General features: G+C 41.3%; 1 protein-coding gene across 19 annotated transcripts in view; it reads left to right on the plus strand.

Moving 5' to 3' along the window:
* The first annotated feature begins 7764 nt into the window (after positions 1-7764).
* MFF (mitochondrial fission factor) overlaps positions 7765-24304 on the plus strand; it is a 32309-nt gene continuing 15769 nt past the window's right edge. For 6 of the 19 annotated variants that reach the window (XM_056121032.1, XM_056121073.1, XM_056121074.1 and 3 more), the window contains exons 1-6: positions 7766-7954; positions 11571-11678; positions 13806-14029; positions 15930-16099; positions 20668-20759; positions 23019-23093. In XM_056121032.1, coding sequence (XP_055977007.1) covers positions 13807-14029; positions 15930-16099; positions 20668-20759; positions 23019-23093 — 560 coding nt within the window. In that variant the 5' untranslated portion in view covers positions 7766-7954; positions 11571-11678; position 13806. Of the gene's footprint in view, positions 7955-11570; positions 11679-13805; positions 14030-15929; positions 16100-20667; positions 20760-23018; positions 23094-24304 lie in introns of all 19 variants that reach the window. The other 13 variants (XM_056121057.1, XM_056121072.1, XM_056121076.1 and 10 more) reach the window with 4 other exon arrangements.

The raw sequence follows: 24304 nt of genomic DNA on the forward strand, positions 1-24304 counted from the left end.
CAAACGCCCTACTCGCTGTGCTATCGCTCCAGCCCCAATTGCTCTCTTCTTGCCTGTTTAAAGTCCCTCACTCATGACCTTAAGGTCGTTAAATTAAGAAAAAGCCCTAGGTTGGTGCTAATACCCACTGACTGGCCTTCACTTATTCCCAGGCCTGCCCCTCTTATCAGTGTTTCATTTCAGAATGATGCTTCCTTAAATTCCAAGGATGTCATATTAATCGTTGCTCTGTCATACTTCGAAGCCTGGACGGTAAAACCCAGCTCATGTGCTTTTCTTTCCACATACCTTATGAATAGCTTATAAAATCATGAAGATACAGCTTTGTTGAGAAACTACTATGTTTCTTTTCAATTTGGGGCTTTAGCTTTGGAATTTCACAGTGTGCTAATTTCACAGATTTCTCAGAGGTCTTGTTATTTACAAGATGAACCTTATTAAGTAAGTAACTTATTTATGAAAGTATTATAATGATGCTTAAATTTGAATTTATTGTTAATTTAACTTACAAAGATTTTTCTATGCATCAAGTGGACCTTACTGCTAATAATTTAACATTTACTTGATATCCAAATAAAATGTATTTAAAATATTCAATATTTTTATTATTACATTCTGACAAAATTACGGTATTGTAATGTACTAATATTTCTGTAATAATTTTAAATGTCATTTTATTGTATTGTCTATGAATAAATTGAAAACTTATATTTGCTTTTAATTCAAAATATTAGTTTTTAACTGTAAAATGATAAAATGATATGTATTAAAAAACAACATTCCACAGACAACTTATAAGAAACATAAAAAGCCACTATCCAAACCTCTCTTCCCTACTCAAAATAATTAGAATATTAAATCCTACAAGATTGTTCTAATAAGTATATTTTAAAATTTAAAAATGGGACAAAATATACCATTTTGTAACCAGAATTTTTGAAATTTAATACACTGGCTAAATTTTCACATCAATAAACAAGAACTAGTCATTTGCACCATAGTTTGTTGCCTATGGATACTTGATTTGTTTTTATTATGTATCTAATAATGTATATATGATGTATTTAATACACATATTCATTTTGTATTTACCAAATTATTCCATCATGATACATTTTTCAAGGGAAAGCTATGTAACCATAGAGCTCAGAGGTTCAAAGATAGTATGACAAGAAAAGTGTCTGCCTTGTATTGATCGAACCAGATTGGATCCCTGGTTCTATCTGGTCCATATGGTTCCCTGAGTACAGAGCCAGGAGTGAACCCTGAAAACAGCAGCTGGGTGTGGCCTGACTTGCATCACTCCTCCCCCCCACAAATAAACCAACAAACTCACAATTTTACGTTTTTGACATGTACACAAAAAACTTTAGAAAAGTTAAAATTTCCAGCTGCACCAATAGTAATGAGAAGAATTATCTTCTTAGGTTTTTATGAATACTGGACATTACTGTTTATTAGCTTTTCTTATATTTTTTAAGTGTACGTTTTGTCATTATTGGTAAGGTTGAACATTGTCGCTTTTAATTAGCAGTGGGGTTTTTTAATGAGCATTTTTATTTGTTCTTGTTTTGTTTTTCTCTGAAAGGTCTAATTTTAGCTTGGCTCATTTGCTATGGAGATGTTTACAGAGGTTTTACAAAGTAGGAAGAAAACATATTAAACAAATTATGAGTCCTATATTCTGATGAATGCATTAAATGTAGACTACTCCTCAGTCAGGGAAAAATATTAATAACTTTTTAAAATGGGGAATGGGGGGTGCTGGAGAGATAGAACAGTAGGTCATTGCTTGCCTTGTATACTGCCAACCCAGGTTTGATCCTTGGCACCCCACATGTCCTCTGAGCCCCGCCAGGAGTGATCCCTGAGGGCAGAGCCAGGAGTAAGTCTTTTATGTTTGCTTTTGTGTCACATCCTATGGCGATCAGGAGTGACCCTGGTGTTGCTCAGGGGACCATATGAGGCGTTGGGGATCAAACCTGGGTCAGCCGATTGCAAGGCAACATCCTCCTTCCTGTACCATATCTACAGCTCCTCAAATTTTCAAGTGTAAGAGAACTGGCAAAAAAAAAAAATGCTTTTAGCATAAACTCAAAATTTCATCAATAAGAAGAAAGTTTCAGGTGCATAAAATGGAAATAAAGGTAGAATTGAGGAAGAAAAATGGTGCTTAATAAATATTTTAGGAAGTCTCTAAATTGTGCCAAAAAATCAAATGTGAAAACATTTCAACCTAAACGTTTAATAAATGTACTCTTACTGCTGACAAGGAAAAAAAATGAATGCTGTGTTTAAACTCATTCTCTCTCTCTACTCATATTTGGAAAGGAAAGTCTTTTTTTTTTCAGGCTTTACATTTTATTTATTTATTTTTTTAATTTTTTTTTATTAGTGAAACACCATGAGGTACAGTTGTAGATTTACAATTTTTTGTGCTTGGGTTTCAATTATACAATGATCAGACACCCATCCCTCCACCAGTGCCCATTTTCCACCACCGTGGATAATATCCCCCCACCCCCATCCCCCCATCCCCCCCTGCCTCTGTGGCAGGGCAATCCCCTGTGTTCTCTCTCTCCTTTTGGGTGTTGTGGTCTGCAAAAGAGGCATTGAGTGGCAAACATGTTCAGTCCATAGTCTACTTTTGACATGCATCTCCCCTCCTGGGAGGATCCTCCAAACACCCTTTATTTGGTGCTCCCTTCTCTATCTGAACTGCCGGAAAGGAAAGTCTTGATCAGTCACTATCCTTAACCACCCATGACAGGGCGTTTGCAGAACAGTGAGTTATGCCATCTTCAATTGTGACTTGGATGCCAAACTAGCCTCAATTCCTAGCTCCATCTATTGGAAATGAAGAGATAAACACAGAAAAAAATAATCTACATAAATAGCATGCAGGTAAATATCTAGGGTTCCTCCCCAGCCCCCACAGATTCTAAGATTTTTCTAAAAATTCTCACATTGGGGCCGGAGTGATAGCAGAGCAGATAGGGCGTTTGCCTTGCACGCAACTGACCCAGGTTCAATCCCCGGCATCCCATATGATCTTTCCAGTACTGCCAGGAGTAATTCCTGAGTGCAGAGCCAGGAGTAACTCCTGAGTATCCCTGGCTATGATCCAAAAAGAAAAAAAAAAATTCTCACATTGCTCAAAACCGTCTTAAAACTTGATAGTGACTTACCTTCAGTTTCCACTTATTGGTCAAATGTCTTACCTTCAGTTTCCACTTATTGGTCAAATAAGAAAGACTCTGCAAATCATAAAAGTGGACATGTTGAGTGGCCATTTATGAGGATTTAGTATTTCAAGAGACAGCAGTTGGCAAGAGGCAGGATGGTGTTCCATGTGGCAGGAATAACACGATTAAGGTAAGTAGTTAGGAAAGGATCAAGCATCTCAAGATATCAATGAACTCACATATAAAGTATATATACATAATGCATATTATTATTTTATGATGCATATATTTTACATTCAAGTACGACCCGAGTTCGATTCCTCCGTCCCTCTCGGAGAGCCCGGCAAGCTACCGAGAGTATCTCGCCCGCACAGCAGAGCCTGGCAAACCGCCCGTGACGTATTCGATATGCCAAACACAGTAACAACAAAATCTTCAATGGAGACGTTACTGGGCCCGCTCGAGCAAATCGATGAACAACGGGAGGGCCTTTACCTTTTTTTTTTTTAACCTATATTTTACATAAGCACATAGTGGTAAATAATAAAGAAGATTATAACCTTAGTCTTTTTTTTTTTTTTGGCTTTTTGGGTCACACCTGTCGATGCACTGGGGTTACTCCTGGCTCTGCACTCAGGAATTACTACTGGCAGTGCTCAGGGGACCATATGGGATGCTGGGGATCGAAACGGGGTAGGCCGCATGCAAGGCAAATGCTCTACCCGCTGTACTATCCCTCCAACCCCTATATCCTTACTCTTATGTGAACTATAAAGAAACACAAACTGAAGAGGAGGTCAGTTAGAAGGGAAACAATCTAAATGATAGCTGCCGGCCTAACTGTAGGAAGAGAAAAGATGAAAGAAGATACTTTGCATTAGGCTGGGAAATCTAAACGTGAGGTTTCCGTGAAACATAACTTCAGAATTGAATTTGGGACTAGAAAAATAATCTTGTCATAGGGGTTGATATCAAGGATATACAAAGTACTGGTTGAACTCCACAAGAAGAAAACATCCAACCCCATCAAAAAATGGGGCAATGAAATGAACAGAGACTTTCTCAAAGAAGCAATTCGATTGGCTAAAAGGCACATGAGAAAATGCTCCACATCATTAATCATCAGGGAGATGCAGATCAAAACAACAATGAGATATCATTTCACACCACAGAGACTGGCCCACCTTCAAAAGAACAAAAGCAACCTGTGTTGGCACGGATGTGGCGAGAAAGGGACCCTCCTTCACTGCTGGTGGGAATGCCGACTGGTTCAACCCTTTTGGAAAACAGTATGGACGACTCTCAAAAAATTAGAAACTGAGCTCCCATTTGACCCAGCAATGCCACTCCTAGGAATATACCCCGGAGAGGCCAAAAAGTATAGTCGAAGTGACATCTGCACTTGTTTGTTCATTGCAGCACTGTTTACAATAGCTAGAATATGGGAAAAAACTGAGTGCCTGGAAACAGATGACTGGTTAAAGAAACTCTGGTACATCTACACAATGAAGTACTATGTAGCAGTTAGAAAAAATGAAGTCATGAAATTCACATACAAGTGGTACTACATGGAAAATATCACGCTAAGCAAAATGAGTCAGAAAGAGAGGGACAGACATAGAAAGATTGCATTCATCTGGATAACATAAAGTAACAAAATAAGAGACTAACACCCAAGAGCAGCTGTGATAAATACCAGGTTGTTCACTCCATGGCTTAGAAGCCAGCTGCACACTGGAGGGGCAAAGGCAGCTCAGATAGAGAAGGGAGTACCAAATAAAGGGTGTTGGGAAGATCTGCCCAGGATGGGAGATGCATGCCAAAAGTAGTCTATAGACAGAACATGATTACCACCCAATGTCTCTTCTGCAGACCACAGCACCCAAAAGGAGAGATAGAACAAAAGGGCAGGTAGAACACAGAGGTAGAGTGGGATGGGGGATGGGAGGGGTGGGAGGGATACTGGGATTGGTGGGGGTGGAGAATGGGCACTCGTGGTGGGATGGGTACTCGATCATTGTATAACTGAAACCCAAGCACAATAACTTGTAAGTCTACAACTATACCTCATGGTGTTTCACTAATAAAAAATAAATTTTAAAAAAAGTGACAGTACACATACTTTAAGTGATACTGTACTATTTTTTTAAGAGACACTGAATCATCTCAAAAGGCATAAAAATCTGTTAGATTCCAAAAAAAAAATAATAATCTTGTCATTCCCTAAAATGGGTATTCAATGAAAAGCAGCAGGAAAAATGTGAAAAAAAAAATTGAGTTTGAAAATCTCTTAGTAATCAGTTACTGCAACTTCGCCCACAGCTTCTTGGTAATCTGTTTTGTAATCCAAAATCCAGTTTTTCATGAGTCAATACTATTGTATTCCTTTGTTTTGTTTCTTTCTCTATATACCCCAGATGACTGAGATCATTTACCTTTGTCCTTCTCTCTCGGACTTCACTCTCATGATATGGTCCAGTTCCATCAAGGTTACAGTGAACCTCAATATTTCATCTTGTAGCTCTGTAACATTCTTTAGAGGTTCTGGTTTTAATTATTTAATCCCACGAACCAGACCTCTTCCTTCCAGAATTTCTCTTGCTCTAACTGCTTAGATATTAACTTTCCCTGGAAAAATGGATGCCATGATTGCTAACAGTTGATGCCAAATTTTAGGAAAATTGGCTAGAACTGGGACAAGAGAATGAAAATAAATGAATGTGTTAAATGTATTGAAATTTATCACTGTCACTGTCATCTCATTGTTTATCGATTTGCTCGAGCAGGCGCCAGTAATGCCTCCATTTGTCCCAGCCCTGAGATTTTAGCAGCCTCTCCTTACTCCTCCTTCCCAACGGTGCCATATTGGAGGCTCTTTCAGGGCGAGGGGGAATGAGACCTGCTATTGTCACTGTTTTTGGCACATTGAATACACCACGGGGATCTTGCCAGGCACTGCAATTTGAAATTAATATGATGCAAAATATTTGTGAGTAAAATAACAAAGTCAATGATGATGGGATAATTAATAGGAACATTCACATTAATTATGGAGTAAAAGATCTGCCAAGAATCTTTATCCCAAAGGGGCTGGAGCGATAGCACAGCAGGTAGGGCATTTGCCTTGCATATGGCCGACCCAGGTTCAATTCCCAGCATCCCATATGGTCCCCCGAGCACCGCCAGGAATGATTCCTGAGTGCAGAGCCAGGAGTGACCATTGAGCATTGCCAGGTGTAACCCAAAAAGGAAAAAAAAAAAAGAATCTTTATCCCAGAAAGCAGGTACATTGTGTTCAGGCAGGTCTTGCTCCAACTGTTGCTATTGCTCCAGCTGTATCACTATCAGTCACCTGGCCAATTGCGGCAGCAAGATGAGGCAAAGTCCCTGAAAAATTGCAAGTTTAAGGAGTTTGCCATTCTGATGTCAGTAGGCCCCACAGGTGGTTCACTTGAGTAAGGAGGAGAAAATCACTAAGTTAATTGGACTAAGGGAGAGATCCGAGGATTTGTGAGGAACTTCACGGGAAGGGGTCCAATCTTCTCAGAGTCCACTGCTGATGGTTTCATCAGGTCTCTGTTTTCTATAGCCACAGGATGTATCAGCCTTAGAATTTTCCTCCCAGAAGTTTTGTTGACCTAAGTTTCATTGCCAAGGGATCTTCCCTATCAATCTGCCTGCATCAATTCCACAAGAATAATATTCTAACATTATGTTAACAGAAGGACACTGGTGGAGGGTGTCTGAGTACATCAAAACCTTACATTGTAACACTATTGTAACCTTGTCTGTCCCCTAACTAGAATGAGAAAAACAAAAAAAAATTAAAAAAAATTAAACTAAAAGCCATTTATTATTATTAAATTATTATTATTATTATAAATTATTATTGGGCTAGAGCGATAGCACAGCGGTAGGGCGTTTGCCTTGCACGCAGCCAGCCGGGCCTAGCCGCGTTCGATTCCTCCGCCCCTCTCGGAGAGCCCGGCAAGCTATCGAGAGTATTTGATATGCCAGACACAGTAACAACAAAGTCTCACGATGGAGATGTTACTGGGCCTGCTTGAGCCAAATTATTATTATTATTAAAAGTCCAAGGGAAACTACTATTTAAAGTATCATAAGCCAAAATAAATATTTTAAAAATCAACTGCAGGATAGTTTAAAAAATATACAGAATTCATTATTTAGAGGATCGTAAGTCAAATATATATATGTGTGTGTGTTTGTATATATATATATATGCATATATATATATATACATATTTAAAAATCACCTGCAGGGCAGTTGGAAAATATACAGAATCTTTAGATTCACACCGCTGAGATTTGGACGCGGAGACTCCCTGAAAGGACAGGGAGTCATTTTTAACAAGGTTTACCTTGTAGTCTAAAAAAAAAAAATCCCTACTACACGGGAACCAATTCAAAGCACCCCGAGCCGCCGGCGCACTTTGCCCAAATCAAAGATGGCTCCTTACCGCCCTCGCGCCGCCCCTACTCCCGGGCGTGACTCTCACGTCCGCCCTTCTCCACATCACATGACCACGAAGTGCTCCTCCCCCCACCCCCGCCTCCTCTACGGCTCCCGGAAGGGGCCATCCCCGGCCGTTCTCGCGTCTGTCCCGGCCCCGCTGCGGGCCGCTCCGGCCGGTGCTTTGCCCGGCGCCTCCGTGCGCTCGGCCAACGGCCTGTGCGAGCGCTCAGCCGAGCGCCCCGGGAGCCGGCGGGCGGCGGTCCTCGCCGGGGACCCTCCAGCGGGCCCAGGGGTGAGTGTTGGTGTCTTCCCGGCCCGGGACCCGCGGCCCGGGCCTAGCGCCGCGGCTGGGCACCGCCGACCGGTCGGGCCGCCCGAGGGACCCGCGGTGGCCTCGGCCGCACCCTCTGGCCACTCGCTGCCCACCCGGGGGTCCCTGTCCCCCACCGTCCGCGGGCCCCGGGCCATCGAGGGGCCAAACGGTGCAGTTTCGGACAAGCTTTTTTTTCGGGCCCTCCTCGGCTCACCCCAGGTCTCAGGGGGGTGGATAAATCCCAATTTTTTTCCTTCTGGAAAACCTGGGAGCAGGTGACGGGCGCGGGGCGGGGGCCACACGGGCCCAGGCGGGGCGTCCCGCGAGCCCTGGCCGTGCTGGTCACCCCGCTTGGCCCGGGACCCGGCCCCGTGCCGATGACCTTGACTCAGACCTCGGCCTTCTGCAAAAGTAGGTTTTTTTGGGGGGGGGGGGGCGGGTAGGTTGAGTTTTGCTCGGACGCGCTGCAATAAATTGAGTGCTGGGGTCGGGGGGCGCAAGGCGTCGAGGGGGACCCTGATCAGCGGGTCTAGAAGTCTCCTCTCCGGCGTGGAGGGACCGGGAGCTGATTTCGGGGATCCCCCCCAACCTCCACCTTCCGCCAGGACCACCCCAAGCCTCCCCAGCATCTGTGTCCTCCACCTCCCTGCACCTGCATCCCAACGGGAATCCTTGGGGAGGGGAGGAGGCTTGTCAGTTGCATTCGATTCGAAACAAACCAGAAACCCCACTGCCCGCCCCCCCAGCCCCCCACGACAGAATTTGGGCATGGGGAGGCTTGCCCCCCGCCAGAGAACCCAGCGTGCCGACGGAAAGTTGGAACTGAATCAGCTGAAAACGTTTTTTTTTTTTTTTGTCTCCCGGGATCAAAGTCATTCATCTCTCTCAGTGTCCCCATTTAGCTGGCTAATGAGATTCTGAAGGAAAACTTGTTAGAAAAAGGGGAAAATGGATTTGGGAGAAGGATGAGGATGATTTAACCCATGTAATTAAATTGCACGCAATTTGGAGTAAAGGGGAGGAGAATCTACACTTTTTTTTTTTTTAGGTTTCCAAGGCCTTTGAGTAGGTTTAATTTATTTTTTTCCCCCAAAAAGGAAATGTTGTGCCCTTTCTAATCCTTCCTGCCCCTCAAGGCCGTCTCATTTAAGATTACAAAGTGGTACTGTTGCTCGCCTTTGTTTCCGGCATTGAAACATGTTTTCTGTGGCTTGTAATTTATATATATAGTTTATATTTTTCTAAGTTGGCAGTGACTTTTTTTCTTTTTTAATGAATTATTAAGCCTGGATCGGCACGCGATGTGTTTCTTCTTCTTTAGTGGCCCAGAAAGAACTCAAAGGGGGTGACCTATATAAAAAAGATTGAACAAAACCCACACGATAAGTGCTGGTCCCTGTTTTTTTTTTTAAATTCTTTTTTTTTTTTTGTAATTGGAGAATTATGTCAATCTTTGCAACCACAATAATTTGACCCAAGTTGTCTTCGTGACTTCCAAAGCTATTTCCTATGTCCCCAGTGTTCTAGCTAATGTAGGGACAGAGAAAACATTGAATTATTGTACCCACAAATGAGGACACTCTGAATAATGGCCTGTCAGTTGTAATCCAGCCTACAGATGAGGGCTTTTGTAGTAGTTATATTTTTAGGTCTAGTTACACCGTTAAGTCAGATCTGTGGTTTAAGGGAGTGATGCAAAACTTTCCTCCTAAAATACATTTATTTTGGATTTTTTGGTTGTTGTTGAATTAAATCGGGGGCATATGAGGGGATGCGGGGAGGGACGTGAAGTTGGTAAATTACTGTGTTTGGGAACCACTAGGCTTAGTCGAGATCTAAGATGAACTGTAATTTTGGACTTGATGCTCCTTAATTATAAGAGCTCACATGCTGCTTAATAGATTCTAAATGACAAACTTTGGGGCTTGGGACTGGAGGGATAGTATAGTGGGGAAGGAACTTGCTTTGCAAATACTTGATTCTGATTGATTCTGGACGCCAGTCCTGCCAGTAGTGACCCCTGAGTGCATCCAGATCAACCCAGAAACTGGGAGGGGAGAGAAAAATATGACCCCAAACTTCTGAAGTGAAATCTAAACTTCAAGACTGGGGATGTGGCTCAGTGGTAAAGCATGTGATTAGTATTCTGATATGGGTTCCCCAAACCTGCTTTTTTTGGCCGCGGTGGGGGGGGGGTAACACCCGGCGATGCTCAGGGGTTACTCCTGGCTCTGTACTCAGGAGTTACTCCTGGTGGTGCTCGGGAGACCATCTGAGATGCTGAGAATCGAACCCGGGTCTGCTGCGTGCAAGGCAAACGCCCTACCCGCTGTGCTATCACTCTAGCGCCCCCCCCACCATACACACGCTTTGAATACTGTATCAAGTTCATTTTATTTTCCAAAAGATATTTTGAATATACATTTGAACTGTTTTACTTGAGCAGAAACCCAGTGATTAGGACAGTGGTTACAGTTTAGGAAAAAATTACTTTTTCATTTCAATAAATGGGAGCGTTTGCCTTTTTTCAGATATTGTCCTTATAGTCACGATGAATCACGACCATCCTGTTGTTTGTCGATTGCCTCGAGCAGGCCCCAGTAACGTCTCCTTCATCCTAGCCCTGAGATTTTTAGGAAAGTGCTATATTCAAGGCTCTTTAGGAGAATGAGACCCATCATTGTTACTGGTATTTGGCATATTGGGTACGCCACCGGGAGTTTGCCAGACTCTGCCGTGTGGGCAGGTTACATTTGGCAGTGCTCAGGTCTTATATTATTCCTGGCTCTGTGCTCAGAGATCATTCCTGGAAGTGCTCAGGGGTCCTTATAGTGTCCCCCTTTAATCCGATACTTTATAAAACCTTGAGATTGTCCAGACAAAACAAAACATTGCAATAGAGGGAAATGTTGAGACTCATGAGATGTGCTGTTGATTAATTCAAAGACTGAAGTAGACTGAAATGTCGAACTTGAAAGATGAAGAGCACATTTCAGGGAGTTTGTGGTGTTCTAGCAACTGACACCATTCATTTATTATTATAAAGCTTGTATTTTTCGTGTTCCAAGGCTATCCTTTTGAGATTTCCAGAGTTATTTCTATTTTCAGACACATGCTAGCATTGCAAGAGTATCTCATTCGAAAAGCTGCACTAGCATTGATAATACAAGTTGCCTGGAGTAGTGTGTGGTTATAGATTAGGATTGGGTGAGATGCTTTATTTTCCGTATGTTCTATTCTCCTTTGTACCTATCTGTACACACATGACTGGTTCAAAGTACTGAAGAAAAATGACTGACCAAAAATGTAGTCAATACATTTCATTTTCCTTTAGATGATGTTAAGTATTTGGTTCTTTTAAACATGTATTTTCACCTGCCAAATTTTTCTGAATATAAATCAGAAATGCTGAGTTTTTTTTTTTTTATCTTGCATTGCCTGTGGGACTGGAGGCTTTTAATGATTTCGTATTTTATTCATTTTTTAATGTGAGGTTGTGCATCTTGGAAGACTAGTATTTGGAAGCTTTCTAACAGTGAAGTGCTAGTATTGGTATCATTCAGTTGCTCAATTAACTCCAGCTATTCTCCCCCAGGAACAAAAGTGTCTGACTCCAACATACACTTTGTGAAGCAAGAAAGGATTTAATATGAAGCGTAGAAGCAGATAATGCCAAATTGTGAGCAGTAGGTGGTGCACATTTGTGAGTAAAAACTTCCTCTCTTGGCTGTATTTTCTTAATCTTTAAATCATCTGCATTAAATCATCTGCATGCGGAGTATTTCATATCCACGTGTTTTGTTAAAAAAAAAAAAACTGATATAATGACTTAGCCATCCGAATTAGCTGGTTATTGGGGCTTAGTCCTCTGAGCAACTGCCAGGAACTTTCCCGAAATTGCTTTGAGGTGAGCCCAAGGTGTGTGATAACTGTGAATAAACTTATTCCAGTGGGGACAGGCACATACTATCTTTTATTTTTTTTTACTGTCCTGGATTTATAGATAATTTTTTTTTAAGTATTTCCTTTTAAAAAAAACCATTACTTACATGTCAGAATGTAGTTATTCATGGAGTTTTGTGGAAAATTGGAATTTTCCCCCTAATCTCTCTCTTTCTCTCTATTTCTATTTCTCTCTCCTCTTTCTGCCCCCCACCACACACACACACACACACACACACACACACACACACACACATTTGATTAGCTCTGTTAGTTTTAAAAAAATCAAACTAATGTCTAGGTCCAAAATAAAGTTCCCTCTTTAGAGGACGGGAGCAATAGTACAGCAGGTAGGACACTTGCCTTGTACACAGCTGACAGGAGTTCTGTCCCCGGCACCACATATGGTCCCCTGAGCATTCCAGGTGTGCTCCCCTGCACTCCAAAAGTAAAACAAACAAACAAAAAAAACCAGGCCAAAAAAACCCATCTTCATAGAACAACTATAAGTAGGTAAGATTGGAAATGAGTGTCTCCCAAGCTTTGTTGAAATCCAAACTGAGTCTTAGTAGATATTTACCTTTAATCATAATTTTCTTATGAGCTGAATTGTTACAATACTGATTTTTATTCTTTCTTTTTTACAGCTGGAAAAACAGTGTCCGTGTTGTTATGTACACCTTCAAAAAAGTTCAGCTCTGTAGGGGAATTGTGTAAAGTAAACTGAACTACAGGGTAGCAGTGTTTTAATAGCTATTGTAGAAGTGTATTTACTATATTAAACATGAGTAAAAGAAAAAGCAGTGACACATCAGTAGGAAGGTCAGTGACGTTTTGTTTAGTTGAGCTGATAACTATAGGCTTGAGAAAAGTTGCTTTAAAGCTGAATGCCATAGGCTGGCCAAAGGCTTTGACACTTCTTTTAGCATTTTTACTTTGGGGCACTTACTTTGTATTGCTTTTCCCTGAAAGCATGGATCCTTCTCAATTTTAGCAGATTGCTAATGCATTTACACTGTTTTATTACCCTTAAAGGCATGTCATGCTTTCTTTGTTAAAAAAAAGTATATATATATAAACGTTATTTAAAAATTAATGTGAACTTTAAATCTCTCAAATGCATATGTCAAGGATTTATTGATCCATATTCTGTATTTGATAGTCATTGTATTTGTCATCAGATACATATTCACATGAGAAATTTTAATTCTATTTTGTGAGTTTTTTTCCCCCCAGTGGATTGCATCTTTTTAAGTAAATTTAGAATTACTCTGCTTCTCCGGACTGGAGCGATAGTACAGTGGGTAGGGCATTTGCCTTGCACGCAGCTGACCCAGGTTTGATTCCCAGCATCCCATATGAGCGCTGCCAGGAGTAATTCTTGAGTGCAAACCCAGGAGTAACCCCTGAGCATCGTCCCCAAAAAAAGAATTACTCTGCTTCCCATACAAGTTCAGTTTTTAATCATTCAAAGGTCTTATTTATTCTTGCATGATGAGTTTCTTATTTCATTTCTATACTCTTAATAGAGTTCACTCAAATAATTGATTGATTCAGAAATTAAGTTTTATTTCAGGCTTTTTTTTTTTGTTAAAAATAGCATGCATATTTATGTATGCGGAGTTAAAAAGAGACTGTGTATGCTTTTTCGTTGTCAATATACAATAATTAAAAAAATTTGTATCTAGGTGCAATTTCAGCTGAATGTGAAAGCATTATGGGAAGAAAGGACATTTTCCACAGTCTCGCTTTTCTTTGTATATATATTCATTACTCTATGCGAATGGGACTCTTCTGTTGCTTTTCTGTAAGATAGTTTCTAACTTCTCTGCATCCGGAAGACATTTTCGCATTCAGTCATACCTCTCTCTCAATTGTTTCCCCACAGAATGAGTAGGGGGGCAACGTTTCCATCTCCCACTGCTTCCGAGATGGCGGAAATTAGTCGAATTCAGTATGAAATGGAATACACCGAAGGTATTAGTCAGCGAATGAGGGTTCCAGAAAAACTAAAGGTCGCACCCCCAAATGCTGACCTGGAACAAGGCTTCCAAGAAGGTGCTCCGAATGCTAGCGTGATCATGCAAGTTCCAGAGAGGATTGTTGTAGCAGGTATTTTATTTTCGTTTATAAAATTGCCTTCTCAAGCTTGGTCTTAGCTGTTGTTTCAATTAAAATGTTAAGGCCTTTTCAAAACATTATTTATAAAAGGTGTTGGGAAATGCTGACCTTTTTAGTAGGGGTGGGAGTGGGCTTGGGGCCACACCTGGCAATGTTCAAGGGTTTCTCCTGGCTTTGCACTCAGGAATTACTCCTGGCGGTGCTCGGGGCACTGTATGGGATGCCGGGAACCAAATCTGGGTGGGCCGTGTGCAAGGCAAATGTCTTACCTGTGTATAATTGCTCTGGCCCCCAACTTTTTTCCCCCCAGAATTTTAATTTATTACAAAAGTAGTGTGTATATTTTTAATAATTCAACCAATTATTGGGGTTTCCTTTCCAAACAAAATGTAATCATTTTCAGGGGTGTGACGTGATGGTGAATTTTGACATATACTCATCATCCCATTTCTCTACCACCACATTCTGATCTTAGAACATTTTCTTGATCCCAGAAAACTCCCTTGTGCCCTTTATCAATTTCTACTCCTCTATTCCAAGCTGGCATAATTTCTTTCCTATAACCAGAGTTAGGGCTTGTATTGATTTCCTATAACCAGAGGTTCAGAGTTTGAGATAAATAGACTAGTATATAGCTGGGGCTGACTTCTTTGTAGTGTTTTTGAGATTCCCATCAGTTGTCTATCTCATTTTATTTCTGAGTAATACTCCGCTATGTTAATGCATCACAGTTTGTTTAACCAGTCTCCTGGTTTGGGGCATTTGGGTGGTCTGTTAGGAGCTCTTATGAATAAAGTTGCTGGAGGCAGAATGATAGTACTGTGGGTAGGGCGTTTGCCTTGCATGTAGCCGACCCGGATTCGATCCCCAGCATCCCATATGGTCCCCCGAGCACCAGCAGGAGTGATTCCTGAGTTCAGAGCCAGGAGTAACCAACCCCTGAGCATCGCTCGGTGTGCCCTGAAGAGCAAAAGAAAAAAAGAATAAAGTTGCTCTGGATATTCCCATTCAAGTCTGTGTGAGGACATGTTTTTATATCTCTGGGAGTGGAATTGCTTGGTCATATCATACGTTTAACAAAAGCTGCCTGACTGATTTTTGGAATTGGGCTTACAAAGTATTCCCCATCTTTTGGAGGTTTATGATAGGCCATTTAACCTTTATAAAAGACCTACAGTAGGACAACAAACTCTCTTAGCAATTTCCCTCAATTGTCATAATAATGATGAGCAAAACAGAATACCTATTGGCACTGATCATATCAACTGCTTTGGGTTTTATGTTATTGTGCTTAAAGTCACACATTTCCAAGAAGCTGCCTTTCAGGTTAGGTGAGGACTTCGTTGTAACTGTGTTCACTGACTGGGAGAATTGGTCAGCTCTGCAACAAAAGGTGCAGAGTGAAGGAGTGTTTGGCACTGGCTCTGCAGCAGCTGTTCTACAAATACTTGGGGCTCTGCCAAGCTCCTTCCTTAGGAACTGCTTTATTTGGATTGGATTTATCATATCATTTCGGCTTTCACTTTGTGTTCTTTGGTGTTTTTATTTGCTAGGTTACTTTGGTGACAGGGAAATGCAAAAAAAAAAAATTCCATATAAGTAAATAGTAATTCCTCTTTCCCCTTATGCCATTTTAGCTCACTGATGGTTTTGTAGGAATAGTGTACTTGGAGAGTGGGGGAGGGAATCCTGTATGATACTATTCCCCCTTTGTGGCGTGTGAGGGTCTTGGTTACGTGCATCCTTGCAAATACTTTGTACTGTCTTTTTTCATTATTGCCATCTTAGTGTGTAGCAGAAAATGCTCATTAATAAAACCACCATGTTCTAAAAATGTTTCTCTGTTTTCTGGGTTGTTCCTTTTCCTTTTTTTTTTTTTCCCCACTCCTAGGAAATAATGAAGACATTCCATTCTCAAGACCAGCAGATCTTGACCTTATTCAGTCAACTCCCTTTAAACCGTTGGCACTGAAAACACCACCTCGTGTACTTACACTAAGTGAGAGACCTTTAGATTTTCTGGATTTAGAGAGACCTGCTCCAACCCCTCAAAATGAAGAAGTAAGTAGAGTTAGATCATTGAATTTGAAGTAACTGAAATTGGCAGAAGCAAAAGGTAGAATTCAGCGGGCTATACATGATACTGTTTGCAGTGTGTAATGGAAGCCTTCCATGTGGAGCATTGATTACTGTAAATCTGATATATGAATACTGCAAGTAAGATATACTATTTTTTATGTTTAAATACCCTTTCAAGAAAATACAGTTTTTGTGGAAAGCATTAACCAGTTATGATATTTTAAAGAAATAACTTTTTCTTTCTTTTTTTTTTTTTTGCGGGGTGGGGGGACATTTTGGATCACACCAGGTGATCCTCAGGGATTACTCCTGGCTCTGCACTCAGGAATCACTCCTGGCAGTGCTTGGGGAACCATATGGGATGCTGGGGATCGAATCTGTGCAAGGCAAATGCCCTACCTGCTGTACTATCACTCCGGCCCAGGAAGAACTTTTAAGACTAGGAGTTAAATTTTATTGTATTGTATTTTATTTTTTTGCTTTTTGAGCCACACCTGGCTCTGCGCTCAGGAATTACCCCTGGCGGTCGGTACTCAGGGGACCATATGGGATGCTGGGAATCAAACCCGGGTTGGCCGCGTGCAAGGCAAACGCCCTACCCGCTGTGCTGTTGCTCCACCCGCTGTGCTATTGCTCCAGCCCCTGGGAGTTAAATTTTAAACAGTACCAAAAAAGGTAGGATTTTGACCAAAAAAAATAATAAATAAATAAGACCAGCTATAATAAATGCCTCGAGCTTTGTGAGGAGGACATTGAAGTGAGAAGAGGATGGGTCATAAGGTGTTAAGGGCGGGTTACCCAAGGCACTGACTGAGTCGGTCACTCTTCCTTCAGAGAGCAGTAGCGCAGGACGGGGCCGGGCCCTGGTAGAAGCACCTAATTCCACACACTCGTGCTGCCGAGTCTTGGTGGCTCTGATGTCCAGGGCCCTTAACGCCACCACCGAGAATGCCATCTGCAGGGCACTAACTAACTAAGCAGTGTGCGAGCATCACGGCCCAGAAGGTGATCCCAGTGAAGGATGCGGCCAACAGTGGCCATGTAGAAACTGCAGCGTGAGACCTCCAGTACCCAAACCAAGTGTGTGCGTGACCGCTGGTCATCAAAACAACCGTAAAGAGGAGGGGGCGGGACATGAATGCCATCCCTTTCTGTAAGCGCTGCACACTGAGTGCCACTTGTACTCAAGAGAATTGGGCAAGGTGTGGGAGGAGCAAACTCACCTGGCCCCATATAAACCTTCACCTGGTTTTCGAAGAGGAGAACACGATAATGTTTCCTGAAAGAATTCTGTCCAGGCCGTGCCACCTTTATGCAGAGTCATCAGGTGACAGCCACAGAATGCCAGGTTCTGCTAGAGCCACATACAAAGCGACAGCTGGAGTTCAGGGACTCAGGAGGCATGTGTCAGGCTAAGGATTCCCCCAGGGCCAGGAACTAGCTGGAAAGGGCTGGTGCCCACGCTTTGCATGCAAGAGACCGATCTGCAGCTTGCATGGTCCCCTGAGCATAGCTGGAGTCAGCCCGAGACACGCAGGTCCCCAAGCAATGCCAGGTACAAAGCATCAGACTCAGGAGGCGGCTGTCCTGGAAACTTCCGTGAAGGATCATGCAGATGCCAGGGCAATCAAATAGAGGTTTCGATTGCGTCTCCAGCCTGTGTGGAAGCCGCAGATAGTTTTCAGCCGCAGGGATGGCCCGCTTCCATTGATGTGACAACCCTGAGTATGTAAAGGTCAGAGGCATGCTTCGCCTGGAGTGACTTGGCTCTGTGACGCATTTTTAAACTAATACAGGCTTGGGACCGGAGCCATAGTACAGCAGGGAGGGCGTTTGCCTTGCACACAGCCAACACACTGTGACTTGTTACTGTTTTTTGGCATATCAAATACGCCACGGGTTCGATCCTCGGCATCCCATTTGGTCCCCCAAGTACTGCCAGGAGGAACTACTGAGTGCAGAGCCAGGAGGAACCCCTGAGCACCGTTGGGTGTGGCCCCCAAAGCCAAAAAACAAACCCAGTGCAGACCTGGAGGTGTTCCCGCGGTGGCTCAGAAGAATCAGATCAAGCTCACAACTGTCACGAGATCAGTTGGTGACGGTTTGCTCTGCTCCCTTCCCCCTCACGTGTGGAGAGAGCAGCCAGGACTCCGGCGAGCAGAAAGGAGCGAAAGGGAGAGAAGAGGGAGGGGGGAACAGTGTGTGTTCAGCTCTGTGCTGGGAGGTAGGTTTCGTCGGGAGACAGTGACAGGACGCCTTCTGGTTAGGATTCTCCCGTGCTCAGGTCTCGTGGTCGTCAGCCTAATTGTCTTGTCACTTCCGATCCTGCTTAATCTGAAGGTGGTTATGTGTGGTTCTCCAGAGAATTTGTGCCTACAGTATGGAAGAACTGTTCTCTGTTGTCGCATTGTAGCTCTGTCATCCCGTTGTTCATTGCTTTGCGCGAGCGGACACCATTAACATCTCTATTGTGAGACTTGCTACTGATTTTGGCATATCGAATATGCCACGGAGAGCTTGCCAGGCTCTGCCTTGCAAGCGGGATACTCTCGGTAGCTTGTTGGGCTTTCTGAGAGGGACGGAGGCATCGAACCTGGGTCGGCCAGCGTGCAAGGCAAATGCCCTACCCGCTATGCTACCACTCCAGAGAAGGAATTTCAACAGTGCTGGAAGTACAAAGGCGTGTATAGCGGTATTCTCACAGGCCAGCCCAGTGCTGCTCCCTATATAGATTAATTGGTCATGGAGATGTGAAGCTTGAAATATCATTGCTTTAAAGTCATTCTGATTAGCCAGAGAGAACTCTCGCAATAGGCTGCAAATTAACTTGTTTGCAGAAGTTGGTTTTTTTTTTGTTTAGGTGGATTAAAACCAAAACTAGATTTGAATCATGCTCTAAAATTATATTCTACATGATGTGATTTTCGGTTTTGTCAGTGTGAAATGCAAAATTTATTTTGCTTTGACTATCTTAAACTCTGCGTCAGTGCTAAAGCCATCTACTTTTACAAAACATCAGTAGATAGTGATTTCATTATTGAAGAATCTGAATTTTAAAGTCAGTTGGTTCACATAGCAATTGTCCTTTTAGAAAAATTTAATCTTTTCAAAAGCGATGTTACCATGATTGTTCTGTTAAAAAATAGTTCCTTTTTTTGGTGGGGGTTGGGGTATAGAGAGGGAGATGCTTATCTTGCACATAACTGACCCAGGTTCGATCTCCAGCTCCACATTTGGTCCTGAGCCCCGTCAGAGTTAAGTCCTGAGCACTGCTAGATGTGCACCCCCCAAATAAATCAAATTCTAAACAAGTAGCAAAGTTATTCATCATTATTATTCTAGTTATTAATTGCTATATAATATACTACCTTAAAACTTTGTGACTTTAGGGGCTGAAGTGATAGTACAGCAGGTAGGACACTTGCCTTGCACGCAGCTGACCTGGGTTCAATCCCCAGTTTCCCATATGGTCCCCTGAGCACCGCCAGGAGTAATTTCTTACTGCAGAGCCAGGAGTAACCCATGAGCAATGCCAGGTGTGACCCAAAAAGCAAAAAAAAAAACAGAAACCAACTTAGTGACTTAAATCATGGATGTAGGGATTCCATGGGTTAGAAATATGCAGCAGGCATAACTCTTTCTGTTCTGGGCCTAAACAAGGAAGCCTCAGATGTGAAGGATGAGTGACGTGACAGTTGCAGGTCGCTGTCATCTAGTCCAAAGGCTTCCAATGTGCATGGGCCCATTGATGTTGGCCGTTGTCAAGGCCTCAGGGGTCTCGACTGCTGCATCTACACATGGCCTGGCGTTGCCTAACATTGCACTCCCGTGGTTCTGAACATGAGCATCCTGGAGGCCTTGCTGTCTGTGACCAAAAAAAAAAATTTTGGTTTATGACAGCCCCGAGCCTTGTTGTTTATGACATAGCCTCAGAAGTCACATTGCATCTGCAGTGGCCACCACTGCACCAATTTTCAAGGAAAAGGGACTTGTGGGTCCCGTCTTGCAATGGAGAGAGGTCAAAAATAGATTTGGTCAGAAGAGCGTGTGACATGGGAGGTTGGCGCTCCATATGGAAAGCCGGCGTTTTATATCTAGTAAGACTCATTTTAGTCTAATCCAATCAACTCTGAGTTTGTTTTGACCCTCAGAAACCATGAACATGTGTTTGTGCAAATGCACCCCCTTCCTTCTAGGGCATTTCCTCAAAGGCATCCCATGGCTGTTGAAACCTCTTACCAAGTGGCTCTTAACATAGAGGTGTATTATGAACGCTAATAAAAATATTAATGGTTATAGCAAGCCAGACTAATAGTTAAGAAACTCAAAGAACTTTGATCATAAGTAAAAACACCGGAGCATTAGAATAGTCAGTCATTTTCCTGTTTGTTTTATTTCCTTCCTCTCAACACACGCCCCCGGAACACACGTGTCTGGCTGTGACTCTAGGTTGCAGTGTTTGTCAGTTTAGTGGCCTTTGAGTAAGGGTCTTTTGAGGCTAAGCAGCCCGAAGGAAACTTAAGAATATTTTCTGTTTCTTTTTTACCTAGCAGATCCGTGCCATTGGCAGGCTAAAAAGAGAGCGCTCTATGAGTGAAAATGCTGTTCGCCAAAATGGACAGCTGGTCAGGAATGACTCCATGTGAGTAGAAGCACAAGCACGTCGCTGCCTTAACCTGCCCTGGTCTCCATCTCCCCCTGCCCCCGTCCCCCGCCCCCAAACCTTCGTTCTAATCCGAGTTTGGAATATTTGATATTGACCTTGATTTTGCATTTTTACAGTGTGTTTTTGTAACCTTACAGTCTGACCCTTTTGTTGTGAAAATGTCTCAGTAATGTTTTCCTCTTTCACAACTGAGGTGCTTAGCTCGGTAATTTCCTATAAAACACAGGTAAGAAGTAAAGGTGACGCGTGTAAGTACTGTGCTGCTTTCAAAAATGTCTAGCAGGTAGGCTAAAACAGTGAACCATTGAAATGCTTAAGGGGCACGTTTTATATTTTCAAGGTTTCCAGGTGGATGAGCTAGCCCTTCCCAGCTCTGCTTCTCATAAGCTAAACAGTGTTCCTTAGGCAAATGCAGCTTTTTTCTCTTTCCAGGATTGTTTGGCTCTCTGTGTGCTGATTGAATTGAGAACATTTTTAATTTTCAAAAGATGTTGTTGGACACCTGTCTTTCTCATTTGTTTTTTTTTTTTCTGCCCAAAACTACCCCTACTGTAACATGTTTTACACTGGCCATATGCTTTTTATTGCCTTACTAAAAATAATCGACTTTTACAAATGACATGTTCTTTAAGAACCGGTCCGAGTTTTAATCTTCAAGGCCACTGGTGATTGGTGACTTTTAAATAGGTAATTTAGATGATGTAAATTGATATCTCTTCCTCGTGAGATTTTAGTTTCTGCGAATTCATCACAAATTGTGCATGATTTTCATTATCGTACGAGATTCTTTGGGAACTGCAAGAAGAATCTGGAGTTCCCGCTCTCTCAGAATTTGCAAGTAGAGAAAAAAGTAGAACATCTAGATTGGTATGACTGCAGGGTAATGCAGTTCTTCCTTTTTCTATGGAAATGGTGTATTGAGCTCTAGTTTGGAATGTGGGGGCCCAGAAAGGCCTGGCTAGGAGTAGGGCTTCTTGGCACAGAGGTCTGATCGCTTGGAGAATCCTGACAGTCCCTGGCAAAGAGTCTCGGTCATCCTGGAACAAGATCACAAGTTAAGGTTAATGTATATCTTCTGTGTGTGAACAGCTCAATCAGTATTAATAGGAAACTTTTAATTTTAATTGTATATGTTTCTCTGAAGCATTGGTGTCACCTCGCCCATGAAATCTGTTCTTCTAGAATATTTCCAAATGTTGAAAAAGCTGCATTGTTTAAGGCTAAACAACCAGTTAGGTGCTCTCAGAATAGACCCAAAGAATTTTTCAGGGCAGCGAAGACACCTAATAAACCATTTCATGGTATTAAAAATATGACTTCTTTAGATTTTTATCTTGAAATTGCGTATTTAATAAAAGTAGGAATTTTTTTTAAATTATAATATTCATTCTGTTTTGTTGCAAAAGTATATATTATTTATAGCTGAAGTTCTGTTAAAGAGAAAGGAAAAGGTTTGAATATAAAAGCTACTGCCGTAAATTGTGATTTAGAGTAAATGTTTAGTTAATAGGTAACTTTGTAGTTGCCAGTAAACATAAGTCATAATAACAAAACTTAATTTGTTAACTAATATTTTTTTCTTTAAGTTATTTTAGTGGCTTTTTCCAGATGTTTTAACAAAACTGAATATCTCATGTTTTAATTTTTAGTAGTAAAAATAGCATGAATGTTTTACTAAGCATTTTCATGATGAAATGCTTCTATTACTAAACCATTTACTTTTCGTTATGGTTATGTACCATGGCATGATAAGATCCTTACCTACCTTTTTTGTAAATCACGTAACCTTTCCTTTTCTTCTTTGGCCATTATTTTGTAACCTAAAATTTAATGCATCTTTAATAATACACATTTAATTAATGAACTCTAGATATTTTATACATTATATGTTTAATGTTGGTAATTGAATGAAGAAACTTAATACAGCAAGATTTCACCATTAGTAATTATTAACTCGATGTCTATACCTGCTTTGTAATGTGGCATTAGTTACATGTCTCTATGCATGAACCTTTGCCTGCCCTTGTTTTATTCCTTGGCTATAAAAATAGAAGTACTATGGGTATAAGAGCAGGAGCACTAATCTTTGTTTTCTTACTTACTTTGGAGAAGTAATAGGATTGAATGTTGTCAGCTGTTGACACAAAAATTAATTCTAACCAGTACAATCTATCTAGCTGTTCCCTTTGTGTTACAAAAACTGAATATGTAAAAGAAGCATAATTATTATTTAAGGTGGCACAGATCAGATTCTGCCCCAAGAAATAAAATTTCAAGGTTCCAGTCACCGATTTCTGCACCGGAGTACACGTAAGATTTTATCTGCTCTGCTTTGCAAAAGTAGGGATTTTAATTTTGCAGGCTATGTTGTACTAATGTAGTTCACCAAGTAATTGATACATAATACCCTAATTATCTTAATGTTTGATTGTAGCATCTTTTTCAGGATTTCTCAAACTGTATACTATATTAAGAAAAAAATATATAGGTATGATTTGGTGTATAGTAGTAAAAATAAAATTGAATGATTTGGCTTTGGTTAGCATTTTTAGAACTGCACAAATTTAGCTTATGTAGGTTTAGTGATTCTAAGTCTTTTTAAAAATTTTAACACACTGTCTCAATTTCTTTTGTCCCAGAAGGAGAATAGAGTTTAAGTATACCTTGTTACTAAGGTTTTTCATTTTTCAATTCTATAGATGGGAGAAGGCTTTGAGATCATTAAACACAGTTTTTGTAAATGTGATGAAATAAAGTGTGGGAATAACTGATCTCTTGTGGGAGAAACATTTTGGTGTTAAGTACGAATTTTCAACAGCTAATACAGTTGTCAAGCAACAAAGGAAGCTGCTCTGACAACCCAAAATTCTTTTATTCTGATTCTCTTTGGTATGCTCCCAGCAACTAATAAATTGCTGTGGCAACAAATTAAATTTTTTTCCCTTTAATTAAGTCTTCAAGAGAAATGATCATTTGTGTTTCAGGGGAATTTCCTTCCCCCTTTGCATAAGTTTGCATTGACTTCCTGTGGGTTTTTTTTTGCCCCCCCCCCCCCCGTATTTTTTTCTTTAATTAGCATTGCATCGTAACATATTTCTGGTGACGTCATTGAAAAATCAACTGATGTGTTTCCTAGATTTACACTCTCCCTGCCACCGCCCCCCCTTCTCCATTCCCTTCTGTTTTTTTATTTCTTACTATTTCTTGGAAGAGGTGTTAGTCTCATCAAAAGGGTTATTATCTCACAGTTTGAGAAACACGTTCAAAAAAAAAAAAAAGGCCCATGGAGGTGCTTGACTTTAGATTTATTTTTAAACAATAATGTAGTTGTGCCAAATAAATTTCTATTTGAATATTAACTCTGACATTAGCTAATGTTGTTACTTAATACTGCTGTAGTAAGACTTAATGTACGCATGAAGTAGAGCTGTTACTAATGAAATAACATCAGTGCTTTTTTTTTTCCAACAGATTTTGCTCTGTCAATAGAAAGCTAAACGTTTGCTATTTCATTACATTAC

This window comes from Sorex fumeus, unplaced genomic scaffold (genome assembly GCF_029834395.1).
Source record: "Sorex fumeus unplaced genomic scaffold, SorFum_2.1 ptg000005l, whole genome shotgun sequence".
In the NCBI taxonomy this organism is placed as follows: domain Eukaryota; kingdom Metazoa; phylum Chordata; class Mammalia; order Eulipotyphla; family Soricidae; genus Sorex; species Sorex fumeus.